Source organism: Talpa europaea, assembly GCF_964194135.1.
Source record: "Talpa europaea genome assembly, chromosome: 15".
Classification (NCBI taxonomy): Eukaryota; Metazoa; Chordata; class Mammalia; order Eulipotyphla; family Talpidae; genus Talpa; species Talpa europaea.
This window is the reverse complement of record NC_140083.1, coordinates 1765559-1783718: the sequence shown is the minus strand read 5'-3', so window position 1 is coordinate 1783718 and position 18160 is coordinate 1765559. Positions and strand designations below refer to the sequence as shown.

The following is an 18160-nucleotide window of genomic DNA, read 5'->3' as shown; positions in this document are numbered from 1 at the left end:
ACGCGCCCTCGCTTGGGCCCCGCCCCCAAGATTCCGTCCTCTGCGCTTGCCCCTCGCCTAGGCCCCGCCCCCGAGCCCCGCCCTCTGCACACGCCCCCACGCTTGGACCCCGCCCTCGAGGCCGCGCCCCCAAGGCCCCGCCCTCTGCACACGCCCCCGAGGCCCCGCCCACTGCAGCGCCTCTGGCCTGGGCCCCGCCCCCGAGCCCGCTCTCTGCACACACCCCCATGCCTGGGCCCCGCCCTCTGCACACGCCCCTCGCCTGAGGCCCGCCCTCTGCACACGCCCCTCGCCTGGGCCCCGCCCCCGAGGCCCCGCCCCCGGGCCGGGTCGGGCTGCACGCGGCGGCCGCGCGGGGCTGAGCTCCCGGCCGGGCGGCGGGCGCGGGGCGCGGGGCGGGGCGCGGGGCGGGCCGGGGCCCGGGGCCGCTGCGCTCGCTGCCCGCGCGCGGGCCTCCCGGGCGGCGCGGCGCCGGGCGGCCACCATGCGCTCCCTCCGCAGGCTCAAGTTCATGAGTTCGCCCAGCCTCGGCGACCCGGGCACGAGGGAGCCGCCGGCCGCGGACGAGCGGGGCGCGCAGCAGCGCCGGGCCCGCGCCAGCGCCGCCTGGAACAGGTAAGGCTCCGGCTCCCGCGCGCGGCGCCCCGAGGTGGCGGGGGGGGCGTGCCCGGGGCCCCTCGCCCCGCGCGGGCGCTCGCGGGTCCGTGCGGCGGGCGGGGCGCCCCACTTCGCGGAGCGCGCGGCCCCGCGCCCCCGGCCCTTCCCGCGCCGGCGGGGGCGGCGGCTCCGTGTGCGCGCGGGCGCGGCAGCTGCCCGCGTTCCTGAGCGGCCGCCCCCGCCCCCCGCGCCCCGCGCCGGCCGCCCCGGCTCTGTCCGCAGAGCGGGCCGGGGTGGGGAAGAGGCGAGGGGTTCAGGGGGCGGCCCCAGCGGGGCTGCTCCGGGCCCTTTGGAAAGCTGACTGTCTCCCCAAGAGCAAAGTAGGGGTGCGGACGAGTGGAGCTGCCTGTCGAGGGGGCCGGGGCGCCCGCCCCCCGCGCGCACTCCTGGCTGTGAAACCTGGCCGGGGGCAGCCGCCAGGGACCCGCTGTCCAGGGGGCCCCAGCGGGGCGCCTGGGCCTCGTGGGGCGCTGGGCAGCCGGCCGGGCCTCCCTGATGCTGGACAGGACCTGCCTTTCGCCTGCTTGGCTGCGCCCCCCTTAGGCTGCACCGCCTGGGGGCCGGCTGCGCGCCTCAGTTTCCCCGCCTGCCGGTGGGCGCGCCTCTCCCCCTTAAGGGCAAAAAGGGCTTCCCTTGGGGAGTGTCGTCTTCAGTGTTCCTCTCCCCAGGGTGGAGCAGGTAGGAGACCCCCTCTTCCCCGGAGTGGAAGGAGCCCCCAGACTTCCCTTAGCTCCTGGCTCTGCTGCTGCGTGGCCTCCAGCAAGTGGCTTCCCTCGTGGCCCTCGGTTTCCTCTCAGTGAAAGGGATAAGGGTGGACAAGGGTGCACCCCTCCCCGCCCCGGGCTGCTCGGGTATTGAGTTTGTCAGGGTGCTCGCGGCCACCGGGGCTCCGGGCAGCAGGCGTGTTTTTCCCAGGTCGCAGATGAGCCGTGAGCCTGGCGGCGGCCATGGGCCCAGGGGGGCAGGTCCTCCCACGGGGAGGACAAGTTCACGTCCACATGCCGCTGGGGACGGGACTTGGGGCGCCCCTCAGGAGTCTGCTGGCTCCTGAGCTTTGCGGGACCCTTGTCCCCCAGCTGGGGTCTGCTGCTGCTTGGGGTTTCCAGACATAGGTGGGGGTAGCCTGGGGCAGACAGAGTCTTGGGGCGCTCGGGGAGGAGCCTGCAAGGAGACACCCTGCAAACTGCTCAAAGTTCACTAAAAGGCACTTTCGAGCTTCGGTGGCTCTTCACCCCTCCCCACGGGTGCGAGGCGAGAGGCTCCCATCTGGGACTGGGTCAGCTCCCGCCTGGACAGCAGGGGCAGGGCCGCTTCCTGTGCTCCTACTGTGTGCCGGCCCCGCCTTCACGCCCGGCTCCTTGGCCGCCTCCTGCCCGAGGAGGAATGTGCGCGTGCGCAGGGGGTGGCAGGGGCAGTGGGGGGGGAGTCTCAGCTGCCCATCACTCCTTGCAGCGCCCCAGCCAGGGCTCCCCCCCCCAGACAGCCTGTAGGGGGCACCGCGTGCTGGTGTGCACATCCAGGCTTGCTGAGCTCTGGACTCTTCCCTTTGAGTTCAGAATGCACCCCGCTTTGTGCGTGACCTCCTTAGTTTCCCACGCTGCTGTAATAAAATGCCACAAGCTTGGTGGCCTCTCGTGGTCCTTCAGGCCAAAAGATGACAGTCCCGCCCCCGCCTGGGCCACGCTCCCTCTGGGGCTCTCAGGGGGTGCTCCTGCCTCTCTGGGGGCTCCTGGGCTGTGGCCGGTGGCCCAGTCTCTGCCTCCACTTTCATGTGGCTTCACTGTGCCTGTGTCCAGATGTCCCGCTCCTTTTATTTATTTATTTATAGATTTATACAAGAACCGGGGTACAGACCAGATGCATGGGAAGGTGAGAGGATTCACCAGAAACAAAGTGGGGAACAGAACAGGCAGACGGACTGAAATCCACTGCTGAGGGGAGCAGCGGGGAGCAGGAGCTGTCTGCCGCGCCATGTGGGTAGCTCCGCGGCCAGCCAGGATTGAGCTCGTGCTGCAGAGGCCGCAAACTGCTTCACAGCCCGGCGCTCAACCCGCTGCGCCACCAGGGAAGCCCCTGCCCCGCTCCTTTCATAAAGATCCCAGGGGCCACCCCAAATCCAGGATATTGCGCCTCCAGGGCCTGAACTAATTGCATCTGCAAAGACCCTGTTTCCAAATAAGGTCCGAAGTTTGGGGAGATGTGACTTTCTGGGGGACACTGGCTGGCCCTAGCACCCTCCTAAATTCCACCTCTGCTATGGGCGGGGCAGGAACCCCTCGCCTGCTCTCCCGAGAGTGGAATCCGCCGGCTCCCTCAGCCACTCTTTCCTTCACTCGCTTCCCGGCGCTGGGCCGGCCCTCCCGCCCCACCGGAGCCCGGAGCTGGAGGGGGGAGGCAGGAGGGAAGGCACAGGCAGAGGATGGGGTCCTCCCGGGGTTCAGTATTGGAAGATGAGCCTGTGGCAGGGCTGACCCCCTCCCCGGCCGCCCCGTGTTGATCAAGGTGTGCAGGGAACGTCTGGGGGCTGCCGGGCCGGCTGTGCAGAGCGTGAGCTAGAACCTTCAGAAGGAGCTCCCTGAGCCCCTGCGCCCCTCCTGACTCAGCAGGGAGCTTGATCCTGCGCACATCCAGGGTGACCAGGGCCCCAAGGTCCGCATCTGTACTCCTGGGGTCACGCTGAGCCCTCTGAGATGAAGCGGGAGCACCCCTGACTCTGCGCCAGTCTCTCAGTGTCCACGCAGCTATCCTGCCCAGGGGAGGGGGCAGGGACGCCTCAGCACCCCACCTTGCTCCCCTCCGGGCCTTATCTGATCCTCTGGAAAGCAGGTTCACCTGCTCCTCACGGAGCCTGGTTCCAGCCCAGCTGGCGCCCCTCGGGAGGCTCCTGCTCAGCGAGGCACCTGGCGGGCGCTCGGGGTTCTCCTCCAAAGGCTCACCTGACCATGGGGCAGCGCCGGCCGGGAGGGTGCCCCCGTCTCCGCAGCTGCCGGGGCTTCAGAGCCCGCCTGGACGGTGCACGGGGGTGGGGGCTGCCACGCAGCCCCGAGACAGGGAGAAGAGGTTGCCCAGGCTCAGGCGGGAGGGAAGGAGGGAGGGGGTCCAGGGCCTCGGCTCCTGTGGCGGCTGGAACACACCAGCACCAGCTTCACGGCTTCAAGCCAGCCCGAGTTTTCTTCTGCTTCTGAGGCTGGAAGTGCTAAAGTGGCATCCGGGGCAAAAGCCGAGGTTTGGACAGGGCCCCACACAGGTCTGGGGGGCACCGCTGGCTGCAGGACGGGGTGCCCAGCACTGCAGAAGATCAGGTGCGTGCGGGTGGGGCCCAGGGCCCGGCCACGAGCTGGGCAGCTATACCCGCCTTCCACCCGCCCCACGGCCATGAACACAGGAGCCCAGGGCAGTGGCCTCAGGTTAGACCTGGCTTCCGTCCCCGCACCCTGACATCAGAGGGGGTCCTGCTCCAGTCCCTGCTCTGGCTCAGTTTCCCGTTCCGTAAGCTGAAGGGATCCGGAGGGAGAAGGACGGGCCCAGGGCTGGTGCCCGGCACTGAGCGGACGCTCCCCACCCCACTCCCATCCCCTCGGGCCTCGGTGCCCCCACCGAGAAGGTCCAGCACCGAGGCAGGTCAGGCCCGGCACGGAGCAGGGGTGGGGCCGCGCCCCCACACTGGGCCGGTGAGCTCCCAGCTGCTGGGATCCCAGGCTGCTGTGAACAGCTGCCCTCCTGGCGCGCTGCTCTCCCGTCGAGTGGGATCTTTTTTTAGCCTCGATGAAAAACAGCCTGTGACACAGTGAGGGCCGGGGCTGGCCAGGCCCCTGCACGGTGGGGGGGGGGGGCATGACCACCTCGACCCAGCCAGGCGTGGTCCTGACAGCCCCCTGGCGGGAGCGCCCCAGGAGCCCGTTCCACAGGCAGGAGGCAGCACACAGAACACAGCCCCCCAAGGCCAGGACCCGCGTCACCGGGCGCCGGCTCGGGACAGGTGTCCAGCCTGGTCACGGCCAGAGCCGCCGAGAAGCCAGTGCTGACTTCTGGGCGGGGCTGGTTCTCACTCACCTGGGCAGGTCCAGACCTGGAGCTCACCCTTGGGACCCAGCGGCTGGTGGGGGACTTTCGGGAAAGTGAATCAGCCAAGGCCGGGGACCGGGGCCTCTGCGGGAAGGGAGGGGCCGGGAGGGCCCCTGGGAGGCGGTGGCAGAGGCGCCCAGGCAAATAGTTGCTTTCTAGTAGCCGGGACGGAGGCTTCCAGGTCAAGGGGCCGTGGTGAGACCCAGAGGGTGGTCCCCGCCCTGCCTCCGGCACCATGAGGTCAGAGTTGGAAGGGGTGGGGGAGGAGAGGGCGGACCCTGTCTAGGAGCCTGAGGCCAGGGCCTGTGGGGGCAGGAAGGTGACTCAGGCTGGGAGGCTCGGCTGCAGTCGGGACAGACAGCCCGGGCTCAGCAGAGGGCGCGAGGGGGTGAAAGCGGGCCTTGGGCAGCAGTGAGTTAGGAGGGTGCGAGGCTCCAGGGTGACTTTTTGCCCCATGGGTGCAGCCTGCCCTCTGAGCAGGAGGGGGCTTAGCCCTGGAGGTTACGCGCTGTCAAGGGCTGTGGAGGCGGCCACACCTGTGCCCTGCGGGGAGGGAGGCGGGGGCTGGGCGAGGGCCGTGCTAAGGCCCTGTGGCAGGAGGGGCTCCCTGGCCGGCTGGCTGCAGGGACCACAGAGCCGGGGCCCACTGGCCAGCTTAGGGGCACCTCGAGCCCAGGGGAAGAAAACCAGCCAGACCTGGATATGCTGGAACTGGGAGGGGCCATCAGAGGGTCCCCCGATTTCTGTCCCGGGCATGGAGGGGTCAAGAACATGGGGAGGGAGGAGAATGACGGGTCAGGGTCACCTCACAAGTGGCCAGGAGGGAGCTCCCTGGTTCCCTGGCTCAGGCCCGGGGCTTCGGGGGCAGGATGGGGGTTCAGGGCGGGAACAGTAACTCCGAGGGCAAGGGGTTTGCCCGGCCCGGCCCAGCCCACTGCTGCTGCTGCCCGTGCCCGGGCACAGGGAGTCAGGGAGGGGCCTCGGCCTCGGGGCAACGCGGCTCTTTCCCCCACAGCATCCACAACGGGGTGATCGCCGTCTTCCAGCGCAAGGGGCTGCCGGACCAGGAGCTTTTCAGCCTCAACGAAGGTGTCCGGTGAGTGGCCTCTGCCCCGGGCTTCCATGGGGCAGGAAGGGGGCTTTGGGGGTCCGCTGGCCTCCCTTGGGATTGTGTCCTTAGAGCCAGCCACAGCTGGCGTGACCTCCAGGCCACAGATCCCTGGCTCTCGGGCCTGGCGGCCTGCACCCCACCCCTCCTGAAGACACCTCCGGGGGAACTTGGGTGGGGCTCAGACAGCGGCTGGCCATGATGCCCACATTCCCCGCCGTCCAGAGAAGGACGTTTATTCCGCTCAAGGGGAACGACCCACCTGCCTGCTTAGGGGAGTTTCGTTCCCAGAAAAGCAATTAGAGTGCGGCCGAACACCCCCATTTCCTGTGAAAGCCTGGAGGGGCCAAGCCCACCCGCACCCCGTCTGGGGCCTCCTGGGGATCTGCAGGGCCAGCACCCTGACCTGGGTTACTGTGGAGGCCGGACCTCAGAGAGGTCGAGACTCGCCAGGGTCACACAGCTGCTGCCAGGAGGCTGCCCGCCCTGCAGCCCCCTGTGGCCTGCTCTGCTTCAGAGGGCCCAGGACGCCCAGGGAGGCGCTGAGGCCGGCTGCAACCCAGGTGACCGTCCACAGTGGCCTCTGCTCAGGGAGGCGTGAGCTGGTTGAGCCCACAGCGTCCGCCGCGTGTGTAAACACCAGAGGGAAATATTTCTAAATAGTTGAGCGGAACAGCCAGCCCAGCCCCCTCGTGGCGACCGCCAGGGCTGCAGCCCACGCCTGTCCTGGGGGGCTCGCCCCCTCGGGAGTGGGCTGGGGGCGGGGAGGGGGGCAGAGAAGCTGCCCCGTGCCGTCACATCCGCGGTTCTCACCCCAAGAAACGGCAGAGCCGGGAATTGTCAAGGGCCTTCGATGGAGGCCGTGTCCTGGGCAGCCTCACACCCGAGCTCCCCGCGCCATCCCCTCTGCCCCGCAGCCCCAGGGGGTACACACCTCGTCTCTGCTTCGAGAGGAGGAAACTGAGGCTCGGCGGCCTGGGCTGCCCGGGGTCCCAGGGCTGGTCAGGGAGCTGGGCCTGGAGCCCTGCCTCTGGGGCCCGCAGGCCCCCCACGACTGCCCCACCCACCCCGACCCGGCTCTCTCCTTCACGGGGCCGATTAAATAAGTAAACTTATGTGTTCAATCCAGGATCGCGCACCAGCTTTGGTCCCCCAGGGGAGCCTTGAGCCTGGAACCTTCGATTCATCACACCTTAACCCAAATCTCCCCTCGGTTCTTGAGGTGCTTACTGTGGCTTGGGAGGGGACCCCGGGCCGTGAACAGCACGGGACTCGGTGGCCTTCATGCTTCCCCTCAGCCTTTTAGGACCTGGGGCGCCACGGTTTTCAGCATCGACAGCCAGCACTGCCATTCCAGAACAGTGTCATCCCCCAAGAGAGTCCTGTGCCGTTTACAGGCACCCCCTCACCCCCCGGCCCTCCTGTCCTGGTCTGCCTCTGCAGGCTTGTCCTGCTGAGCAGGCGGCCGCACGTCATTCCTCTTCTGGGCCGAGTAGTATTCCTGGGTGGCGTGCGCGGAGGGATGGGCTTGTGGCTGTTCTGCCCCCGGGCTCTGAGGGGTGCCGCAGGGGTGTCCGTGGGCACGGGCTCGTGTGCATGAGTCTTCTCTCCCTTGGGTGTGGACCTGGCTGTGGGGGCAGCTCATGCGGCCGAGCTGGGGCTTGCTGGGTGTGGTGCCACCCAGCTGCTGCCCACGACTGCCGTGGGGCCCGCTTCCCCGAGCCCCCAGCATTGCCGGCTCAATCCTCGCAGCACTGGCGGGGGTTCCTGCCGACTCACCCCCGGTGGCTGAAGCTGGCGCTGTGCTGGGACGGGGGTGTTACTCGGTTAAACCCGGTCACCGAGATGCAGGACAGCAGGCCCGGGAGCAGTGCCACTGCCTGCAGGTCAGGATGGGCCATGCAGCTCTCCCGACGGGGACAGCAGCCGGGAGCCGTCGGGGGAGGCTGAGCGGCGAGGGCGGCGGTGCTAGAGCGCCTTCGGGATGTGGCCGGCGGACGGTGACACCCGCTGTCTCAGCCCCGGGGTGTGCACGGAGGGCTCAGCTGCTGGCCTGCGCGTCCTCTGTGGCCTTGGACAAATCGCTGGGCGTCTCTGAGCCTCTGTTGCCAGCAGTACGGGGCCCAGCGAATGCCAGCCTCGGGTTGGTGGAGGCGGAATGAACCCTGGGGTGAAGGGGGGAGGGGCTGGCAGGGGAGGGGACACGTGGGCCAGGGCTGGGGCTTCACAGGTGGACGAAGGAGGAGCCAGGTGTGCGACTGCCCTGGCTTTGCCCCCGGGTCCCTCGGCTGCTGGGGTAAAATGCTGGGGCCCTGGTGAGCTGAACTGAGCACCACCCCAGGGCCAAGCCTCACCCGCCCTGCCCAGACAGCCCCGCCCAGCCCCGGGCCCCCGAGAGCCGATCCTGACTCTGCCCCTCCTGCCCACAGGCAGCTGCTGAAGACGGAGCTGGGGTCCTTCTTCACCGAGTACCTGCAGGTGGGTGGTCTCCTCTCCCGGGGCCAGGACTGCCTCCTGGACCGGCCAGGTAGCATCGCTGGCCGCCCACCCTCCTGGGTGGATGGAGCTAGGCTCCGCCTCACCGTGCCTCGGTTTCCCCCTCTCCCCGGCTGCGATCATCATGGTGCTGAAACGGCCGGCCGCGGGTGGGTCTGCACATGGCGGGTCTCGGGGGTCAGTGTTGAGATTAGGTGTCCCCCGGACACAGCCCTGCACGTGGCGCTGGTGTTGGTGTCTCTGAGCCCGCGTGCACTCTCCACGGGGCCTGGGGCTGGGGGCTGGGATCCCGGGCCGCAGCCTCCTGTGTCGGGGGCCGAGGGTCGCTGGTGACACAGCAGCTGGCGGAGCGGTACCTCCAGCTCGCGGCACGCACGCGGGGCCCATCCCAAGCTCACGCATCACCGAGTCCAACCCCAGGACTTCTCATCGCCCCAGAAAGCCCGCGCCCCTCCCCACGGCCCGGACTCTCCTCCGCGCGGCCTCGGGGTCTCCCACTGGAGCCGTGGGTGTCGGCTCCTCGCTCGGACCTGTGTCTTCGGGGGTCTCCCGCTCCCTTTGACAGCGGGCGGTGCTGCATTGCATGGAGACACGCTGTTTTGCTTGCTGGGCATCTGTCGGGGATGTCCGACAGATGGGGTGTCCCACCCCTGGCTGTTGCAAATGTGCTGGGGCCCCATGAGCCTCTGCTTGCCCGGACGCCCCTGCTCCAGGGTCCCTGCGCTTTGGCTCCACTGCTGGCAGCTCACGTGCCAGGCTATCAGGATTCTGGCCCCCCCGCTCTGGCGCCCCTCTCATCATGGGGTGTGAAGGCCGTCCCCACAGCCACCGCCCATCTTGGTGGGATCCAGGCCAGGCTGGGCCCAGGTCCCCTGGGGGGCTGTGAAATGCCAGAAGTCCCTCCCCTCGGGGCCCTAGCTCCCTGCTGGAGGACTCCTGGGGCCCAGGCCCGCGGGGACCCCAGGGCGCCCCCAGAGCAGGGACAGGGTCTTGGTTCCCTTGCAGAACCAGCTGCTGACCAAAGGCATGGTGATCCTTCGGGACAAGATCCGCTTCTACGAGGGTGAGTGTGGCCGCCGTGACTGACCCTGGCTGGACCACGGTGCCTGCTGGCCTGGTAGCCGGACTCCACGGCAGGTCCGTGGACAGCGGCTCCACTGGTGTGCCTGCTGGAAACCGGGCGCCACCAGCCTGGCCTGCACCCCAGGGTGGGGCCCTCCTGGTGAGCAGAGCGTGGAAGGGGCAGGAACCATCCTTGAGAGCAGTGGGCTGAGAACGGACTGGAGGGCACCTTGCTGGGGAGACTGTCTGCCCCCAACTTGCTGGCCAAGGAGATCTGGGCTGGCTTCCTGGAGGAGGCAGCACCCCAGCTGGCAGGACGGCAGGCAGGGCTTGGCACCGGTGGAGACGCCTCCCACACACGGCTCTGACTTGCACATTCCGGCAGTGCCTGTGCCTCCCACCAGCTCCTGCCTAGGGGAGCTGGGCGCAGAGAACAGCAGCTTTGTGCGGCTCGGGGGGCCCTGCCCACGGCAGCCATGTCTGCAGGCCCCCCGCGGGGAGCGCCAGCCACGTCCAGCTGCCCGGGCTCAGGACAGACACGGAGTCCCAGGCTGGGAGCCAGAAGGCCCAGCCCCCAGCCCGCTCAGCCACACACACCCTTTCCTCTGGCCTCAGTGCCCCCCTCTTGGCTTTGGGGTGAGTTGGCTCCATCCATGTGCCTTGTGCCCCTCAGACCCCAGGCACCTCTAGGACCTGGAGACGAAGGAGACCTGGCCCAGCCCTGCCGACCCCCGGAGTGGGGACAGCAGCCGAGGCCCCTGTCTTGCTTGGTTCCCAGGGGCCGCTCCTCCTTGAGGCTGCCCCTGGGGTTGGCTCCAGGCCCGGGATGGACTGTCTGGGGACCCCCTCCCCGGGACGCGGCCCGGGTGGTGGTTTGGTGTCTCAGCAGCGGCAGGCGGGAGGGGCTCCGCCGCAGCCAGGCCGGACACCCCGCGGCCGACACTGGAGACTGAGGTAGGGCCAGGCCCTCCTGTGGGCTCCGGCCGCACACGCGTCCTTCCAGAACCCGGTGCCCTGCTCGCCTCCAGCCCCTGGCAGGCGCCACCCGGCGTCCTCGCCCCCTCACCTCCCCAGAGACCCGCTCCCTTCCCTGCTGCCCTGCAGCTGTTGCTGGCCCGGCCGCCCCCGTGAGGGCTGGTTCCGGCAGCTCCGGGCCACAGCCGCCCTCAGCGTCCTCGGACAGACTAAGACGGATGGACTCCGTCCTGACGGGGGAGACAGCCTGGGGCTGCCTGGGCCTCGCTGAGCTTTGGGGAGCACGATGAGTCGGCCCCCCAGCAGCTGGCCCTGGCCCGATGCTTGCAGCATGGCCGTCGGCTGGAGTGTGGCGTCCACCACGCGCCCTCCACAGAGGACCGCACCGAGGCCGGTGTGAGGGGGCCCCCTGGGGTACCAGGCCCATGCCAAGCGGGTCTTCAATCCAGCCCCACCTCGCCCCCGCTGGCACCCGCAGACCACAGTCCCCAGGAGAGAGCCCCGCAGGGCGAGACCTCCCGGCAGCGGCCGCCCTGGCGGGGCCTGGACTGTCCGTCTGCTCCTGCCGTGTCTCCGCCCCGTGGCTGGAGGGCAGCCCGCGCTCCGTGGTCACCCCCTGGCCTCCACCCAGAGCCCCGAGGCCCCGCCGGCCCAGGAACTGAGCCGCCTTTCTTCTGCCGAGAATGCAGGGCCCGAAGGGACCTCTGTGTGCGGGCCGAGCCCCGGGGCGGTGAGCACCGGCCGGCCCAGGAGGGCACACGGGCTCCGGGGGCCTCCGGAGCTGACCAGCCAGGGAGCCCCCCGCCAGCAGACAGATAGCCGGGAGACCGGGCCCTCTCCCCGCTGGCCGGGCTGCCCCCACTTGCTCCCTCCCGGGCCCACCCGCCTGCACGACCTGGGGACCTGGGGGGTGGGGCCCAGAGCCAAGGAAAGCAGGGGAAAGAGTCGGAGGCCCCTTGGGCCGCCTCGTTCCCATGGAAACCTCGAGGTGGTCAGACCTGCCTGGCTCGTGGCCTGAGAGGCCGGCCTCGCTGGAGGCACCCACCACACCCGTTTTTCTCCAGACTGGCCCGTTTCCCGGCCGGGGCCCCTCAGGCTGCAGGGGCCTGGGCGCCACATCCCAGGGCCTGCCTCTCCCGGCCCCGGCAGCCTCCCAGGCCAGCTTCCCGCACGTTCAGCTCTGCGTTTCCTAGGGAAACCAGGGGCAGCTTGGGGCACCTCCGGTGTCCCGCCTCCCTGGGGGTTAGCCACACTCGGGGGCACCGGCCCGTCCCCAGGTCTCAGCTTCTCCTAGTGCCGGTTTTCCACAGACCCACTTGCGTGTTCACACACCAGAATGTTGATCAACCTGGCAAACCTTCCTCCCACGTCAGCTTGGGTAGCACCTCCTCCAGGAAGCCCTCCTGCCGCTTGACCTTGCCTCCCCTCTATCTGGGACATGATGCTGCTGGTAGACGTGGGCTCTGGGCTCCCGAGAACCCACCTCGGGCAGCCTGGGTGTCCAGGATTCTGGGGAAACTGAATCTGCGGGAGGCTCAGCCCCTTCATCCACCCATTGGAGGTCACCCCCACCCTGGTCCTATGTTGTTGAGCTCGTGCCGTGGGGCTGAGCACTCAGCTGGGTCCCCAGTGTCAGGCCGGCACCATTCTTTTTTTTAAAGATTTATTTATGCATACAGGAGCTGGGGTACAGGCCAGAGGTGCAGGGGGTGAGAGGGTTCCCCAGAGACAGAGTGGGGAGCAGAACAGGCAGACTGAAACCCACTGCTGAGGGGAGCAGCAGGGAGGCAGGAGAGGTCTGCTGCGCCATGTGGGTAGCTCCCTGGCCAGGGGTTTGAACTCATGCTGCAGAGCTGGCCTGTCTCTGCAGACAGGCGGACAGCTTCATTGGTTGCATCCCGGCACCATTGCCCTGAAAATGTCAGCTGGACAAACAGGCGGATGGGGGGAGGGGTGGGGAGGGCGGTGGATGGACAGATGACCAGAGATTGGATGCCTCCGCCTTCGGTCAGGAGGTCAGGACAGCCGGACAGGGAAGAGCTCTGTATTCCATCTTGTCCGCCCTGGGGGCCCCTGGGGAAGGGTAGTGACCGCTCCCTGCGCCCACAGGACAGAAGCTGCTAGACTCTCTGGCGGAGACTTGGGATTTCTTCTTCAGCGATGTGCTGCCCACGCTGCAGGCCATCTTCTACCCCGTGCAGGTGAGCCGCCGCTGCCCGCACAGCCTCCCTGTGGTCCCGCCCGGGCACATGCCTCAGCCCCACAAGGTGGAATGGGCCCTTCCTGAGGGCTCTGTAAACCTGAGTGGCACGCAGTAGGTCTGCCCCACGCCTAGTAGGTCTCACTGGGTTGCAGGACTCCTTTCCTCGTGTGAGGAATGCATGGGGCCCCTCTCCTTGGGACAAAGGTCACCAAGAGGCGGAGGATGGGTGGGGCCCCGTGGGCCCGAGGGTCACTTCCCTGAGTGGCCCCGGAAGTGGGGCTGGGGGGGCCGAGCCTCCGTAATGGTGGCAGGGTGGGCCCAGCCTCGGGTGTCCGCAGGGCAAGGAGCCTTCCGTGCGCCAGCTGGCGCTGCTGCACTTCCGGAACACCATCGCGCTCAGCGTGAAGCTGGAGGACGCGCTGGCCCGCGCCCACGCCCGCGTGCCCCCTGCCATCGTGCAGATGCTGCTGGTGCTGCAGGTGGGTGTCCCCACGTACCCGCGTCAGCACCCGAGGGAGCAAGGCTGGGCTCGGGCAGAGGCTGGTCGCAGACCTGACCCCCAGAGCAGCCCGGGATGAGCTGTGATTGAGGGGCGCACCCCGGGAAAGCTGTAAGGGCGGGTGCAGAGGAGGGGCAGGGCTGCCCTCGGCCAGGGCCCACAGGAGTGGCGTGGGCCAGAGTTGTCCTCGGGGCCTCGCTGGCCTCACACCTGCTCTGTCTGGCCTGCGGGGCTGAGAGCCCAGACTGTCCCCGAGCGCGCCGGGCTGGGAGCGGGGCTGTCAGCTGGGGTGGTGCTGCCCCCTGGTGGTCGCTGTGCCTCCTGCAGCTTCCTGTCGTCCTGCTGCTCAGGTACCACCCCCGCCCGCAGATACCAAACCACCCCTGCCCGCAGGTACCACCCCCGCCCGCAGGTACCACCCCAGCCCGCAGGTACCACCCCCCACCTGCAGGTACCACCCCCACCCGCAGGTACCACCCCCGCCCGCAGGTACCACCCCAGCCCGCAGGTACCACCCCCCACCTGCAGGTACCACCCCCACCCGCAGGTACCACCCCCGCCCGCAGGTACCACCCCAGCCCGCAGGTACCACCCCCCACCTGCAGGTACCACCCCCGCCTGGCCGTGTGGCCTCCATGACCTGTCCCAGCCCCTATGAACTTGGCCCCACTGTTTCTGACCCAGCTACATCTGAGGTGGCAGCAGCTGGCTAGTGTCTGTTGCGGCTGACTGTGTTCCCCGTGCTTCCCAGGGGGTCCCAGAAGTGGGGTAAAGTCCTGCATGTGAGTGTGTGCCCGGGGCCCTGCCCCTCCCCGTGCGTGGGCAGCAGACACCCCTTCACCAGCCAGTGGTGAGACGGACGGCGCCCGGGCCTGCCACTGCTGCCGGGGATGGAGACGGCTCGCGGGGTCCTGCGTGTTTTCTGTGCGGCTGGGGGGACGCTGGGGCCACAGGCCCGCGTCTGGGGGGACGCCGCGTCTGCCTTCTCTCATCGTCGTCCTGCTAGAGGCGCGTCGCTCTCTCCGGTGTTTTCGAAGACCTGGCTTTTGGTTTTGCCCCTCTAATCTCTGCCTTCCCTGCACCCCACAAATTTTGGTTTGGGTTGATTTTTCTTTGGATTTCTTGTTGTCAGTGTCAACAGTGGCGGCTCTGATTCTTATTATTTCTTCTACCTACTTTGGACTTAATGTGCTTTCCTTCCAGTCTCGCGAGGAGCTGGCTGATCGCCGTGTGCACCGGCGCTCCCTGTCTGGCTAAGCTCTGCTTTCGACGCCGCCCACACATTTTGACAGGTTGTCTTCCTGCTCACGCCGTTCAGTATCCATCCGTCTTTCTCGAGAGTTCCTTCTGCGACCCAGGGGCACCGGGGAGTCCCTTGTTTAATCTCTGTTGCGGGGGCGTTTCCTAGTTCCCTTTCTGTTCTTGATTTCTGCTGCGATTCCATCCTGGCCGGGGCAGACTGCGCTTGCTTTCTAGGCCTTTCATTTGCTGAGGTCTGCTTTACACCCCACAGCGGGCTGCCTGGAGCGCGAGGCAGGTCAGCTGTCGTTGGAGGGGCTGTCCATGCAGGGGCGAGGAGAGAGCGCGGGCACTCTGGATCTTCTGCTGAATCCCCGGGGGTGTGGAGGCCTCCCGCTGTGACCAGGGCCAAGCTCTCTCCTCGCAGCTCTGGTTTTGCCTCTGAGGGTTCAGTGCGCTGTGGTTAGACGTGTGCCGAGGACTGTCCCGTCTTGCCGGACCTAAGAAGTCCCCCCTCGTCCTTCTCTTGACCCCTGATAACTGCCCTGGGTCCGAGGTCGGTTTGAAATCACGCAGCTGCCCTGCTCTTTCTGATCGGCGTTCACTTGGCGTGTCCCCGCCGCTTCCCTTTGAGTGTGGCGTCTTCGTATTCGTGGGCAGCGTGGAGTCGGGTTCTCTTGCTGTCTTGAACTGTTATTCGACCCACCTGTGTCTTGTCCTTACCCAGGTGACAGCCTCTCGGGTGTCATCACGCCTCCACCCGCACTCGCTGGGGCCGGTGGCGGGCTAGCCCCACGCCAGGGCGGTACGGGACAGCGCTGGCCCTCGGTCAGCTGGTAGCCAAGCGAGCACGGCCGCGCTGGCCCGTGGACAGCTGCATTCCTCAAACTTCATCCGGAAGAACCTGGAGGAGGCCGGGATCCCTTCGGCGCACTGGGCAGGGGAGGCGTGGGGGGTGGGTTGGGGGTGAACGAGGCCTGGCAAGGGACGCGCGCAGCAGGTGCAGGGAGGGCGTCTGGCCGTTGCATGGACCTTTGTGGCTCCGCATGCACGTGGACCTAGGCCCGGGTAGTCTTTCCTGCTACGGTGCCCCCCAGGACAAGGGAGTGATGTGGGGGCCATGGGCAAATGAGTGTGGCCCCCAGGACTGGCGAACCTCATGTGGGGTTCTCCTGTGAGGGCCAGGACGTCTCGCCTAATGCAGCCCCGGAGCCCTTTCCACGGGCGCCACTGTCTCCCAGAGCACAGCGGTGCCACGTGCAGTGGCAGCTGTGATGGTGCCGAAGCGGGGGGCCCCGGCTGCAGAAGGCAGGAAGGGAGTCACGGTGGGGATGGAGGGGGGCTGGCTAGCAGGCAGGCAGAGTGGGTGCCGGCACGTGACCCCCCTCTTCTTGCAGGGAGTACACGAATCCAGGGGTGTGACCAAGGACTACCTGCGTCTGGAGACTCTGGTGCAGAAGGTGGTGTCGCCCTATCTGGGCACCTACGGCCTCTACTCCAGCGAGGGCCCCTTCACACACTCCTGCATCCTGGGTAGGGATCAGCGCCTGGGCCCTGGGCGGGGAGCGGGCTGACCCTTGGCCAGGTCCCCCTCTGCTCGGGGACCCCAGCCTCCTTAGTGGACAATCAGGCAGAACCAGGGCCCTGCGTGTTGCAGACCCTGCATCCCCCACCCCCCTGAATGTGCTGGACACCAGGTCATTGGGGTCTTTCCACGGCCTGAGGGGACCTGATGACAGGCTGACACTAAGTGACGAGGTGACCCCTGAGAGCCCCACAGGGACCTCTGCCTTCCCAGGAGGCCACATCTCTGCTCAGGCCTGAAAGTCAGGTTAACCAGCGAGCACAGCATGTGCGAGACCCAGAGTCCAGACACCCTGACTAACTCAGGAGCTCGGGGTGCACGGAGGATGCACTTGGGGAGCAGGCAGATTGGGCATCTCGGGACAGCTGGGCATTGCAGGAGCCACCCACCGTGCCCCTGGGCTCATTTGCTGTGCCAGTCAAGCACCTATTGTGCCAGCCCCTGTTCTTGGTGCTGGGGGTTCAGCAGAGACTGAGCCCCATCCTCAGGGACTCCAATCCACCAGCAGAGGCAGACCAATGGGCAAAGAACCCCAGAGATGTCCTGTGTGGCGGGGTGACGTGGGTGGAGGGCAGGCAAATCAGCAAAGGCCTCCCAGAGGTGCCAGAACTGAAGGGTAAGGGAGCCAGGCTCTGGAAGAGTAGCCAGATGGAAGGACAGTCTGCACTGACTGCCCAGGCAGGACTCGACAGCTGGAGAACTTGGGGCCACCCAGGTCTCACGTGCCCCTAGAATAAGGGGACCCCAGCCCTCCAGGTCCCAGGAAAGGCCTGAACAGCTCGCCACGCTCAGCTTGTGGTCAGTGTCCAGAGCTGCAGGCTCCTGAGCCGGGCAGCCTAAAACCTGTTCCCCACCCAGCCTGGGCCTCTGCCCAGTAGTCCACCCGGCTCTCCCCGTGGCTGTCGCTCCCCACGTAGTGGGCTGCCGGTGGACACCTGCCCGGTTATGCGCCTTGTTCACAGCCCGGGGTCCCACCGCACTCAGAATAAAACCCCAGCCCTGACCTCACTGGAGTGGCCCCTGTGTGCCGCGGGGTGGGGAGGCTGCAGGGTGCACGCCTGAACCCGCAGTTGGCATGAGGCTCCCCGCCGGCCCCGGCTAGGAGGCTGCCGGCCTAAGGCTCGCGGGCGGGCCCAGCGGGAGCGTGGGGCGGGACCTGCAGCCCCCCGCGGAGGCTCCCGGTGCACCCCGTGACGCCCGTCTCCCCGCAGAGAAGCACTTCCTGCGCCGCTCCCACTCAGGGGACATCCTGGCCAAGAACCCCGTGGTGCGCTCCAAGAGCTACAACACCCCGCTGCTGAACCCCGTGGCGGAGCACGAGGCGGAGGGCGCGGCGGCCAGCGGCACGGGCATCCGCAGGCACTCGGTGTCCGAGATGACGTCCTGCCCCGAGGCCCCGGGCCTCGCTGATGCCCCGGGCCAGGGCACCCCTGGGGCCTGCCCATCGGGGCCCTGCCCCAGCAGACTGTGTCCCCCCGCCCAGCCCCCCGCGCCCAGCCCGGGCGCCGCCCATGGCCCCCTGCTCTCCTGCAGCCCCGAGAACCTGGTGGACCAGGCGCTGGAGTCTGCGGACTCGGACTCCGAGGGCATCTTCATTGACTTTGGCCGGGGCCGCGCGGGCCGGCAGAGCATGGTCTGAGGCCCCGCGTGTGCCAGGGGGTGCTGGGGGCACGCCTCACTCCGCCTCTCGCTCCCTGCTGCCCTCAGCCATGCTGCGGCCTCTGCTGGACCAGCCGACTTCTCCCCAGCGGTCAAGCACCGGCCCTCCACCTGGGGCGCGGGCAGTGCCCCTGCCTCGCGCGGGCCGCCCCGAGCGCGCACTGGATGTCCTCACTCCACCCCACCCCTGGCGTCCACACTGCGGACACTGTGAACCCAGTGGCTCAGCCAGGCCCAGGACGACCCCCACAGCAAGAGGGATCCTACTAGCCTGCCCCCCCACATTATCAGGCCATGGCGCCATCTCCTGTGTGGACCTGACTGTTCTCTGACTGTTCTAGAACCTTCTGCGGGGGGCGGGGGGGGCAGGCACAGGAAGAGGGAGGAATAAAGCGTGTCTACCCCACTCCTGAGTCCGCTCTCCTGCCCAGGCCCACAACCCCCCTCTGGTGGAGGGGGCAGCTCCCAGGGCCGGCGATGGTCTCCAAGACCCCGAAGGAGGACTGGGGGACCCGGTGCACCAGCAGGAGTGGATGCACTTGAGGCCGGGAGGGGAGCTGTGTGGCAGCCCCAGGCAGGCTTTCCCCGGCTCTCAGTGGTCGGCGCCTCCCT

The 18160-nt window shown here is 68.1% G+C and overlaps 1 protein-coding gene across 1 annotated transcript; it reads left to right on the top strand.

Annotated features, from left to right (window-relative positions):
* Window positions 1-484: 484 nt before the first annotated feature.
* Window positions 485-17528, top strand: PRR5 (proline rich 5; the record flags this gene model as incomplete). Its single annotated transcript, XM_084254872.1, has 8 exons — window positions 485-615; window positions 5738-5818; window positions 8260-8308; window positions 9332-9389; window positions 12473-12564; window positions 12905-13045; window positions 15702-15837; window positions 17101-17528. 8 exons carry the CDS (start codon window positions 485-487, stop codon window positions 17526-17528), a joined length of 1116 nt encoding a protein of 371 aa, XP_084110998.1.
* Between the last annotated feature and the right edge of the window lie 632 nt (window positions 17529-18160).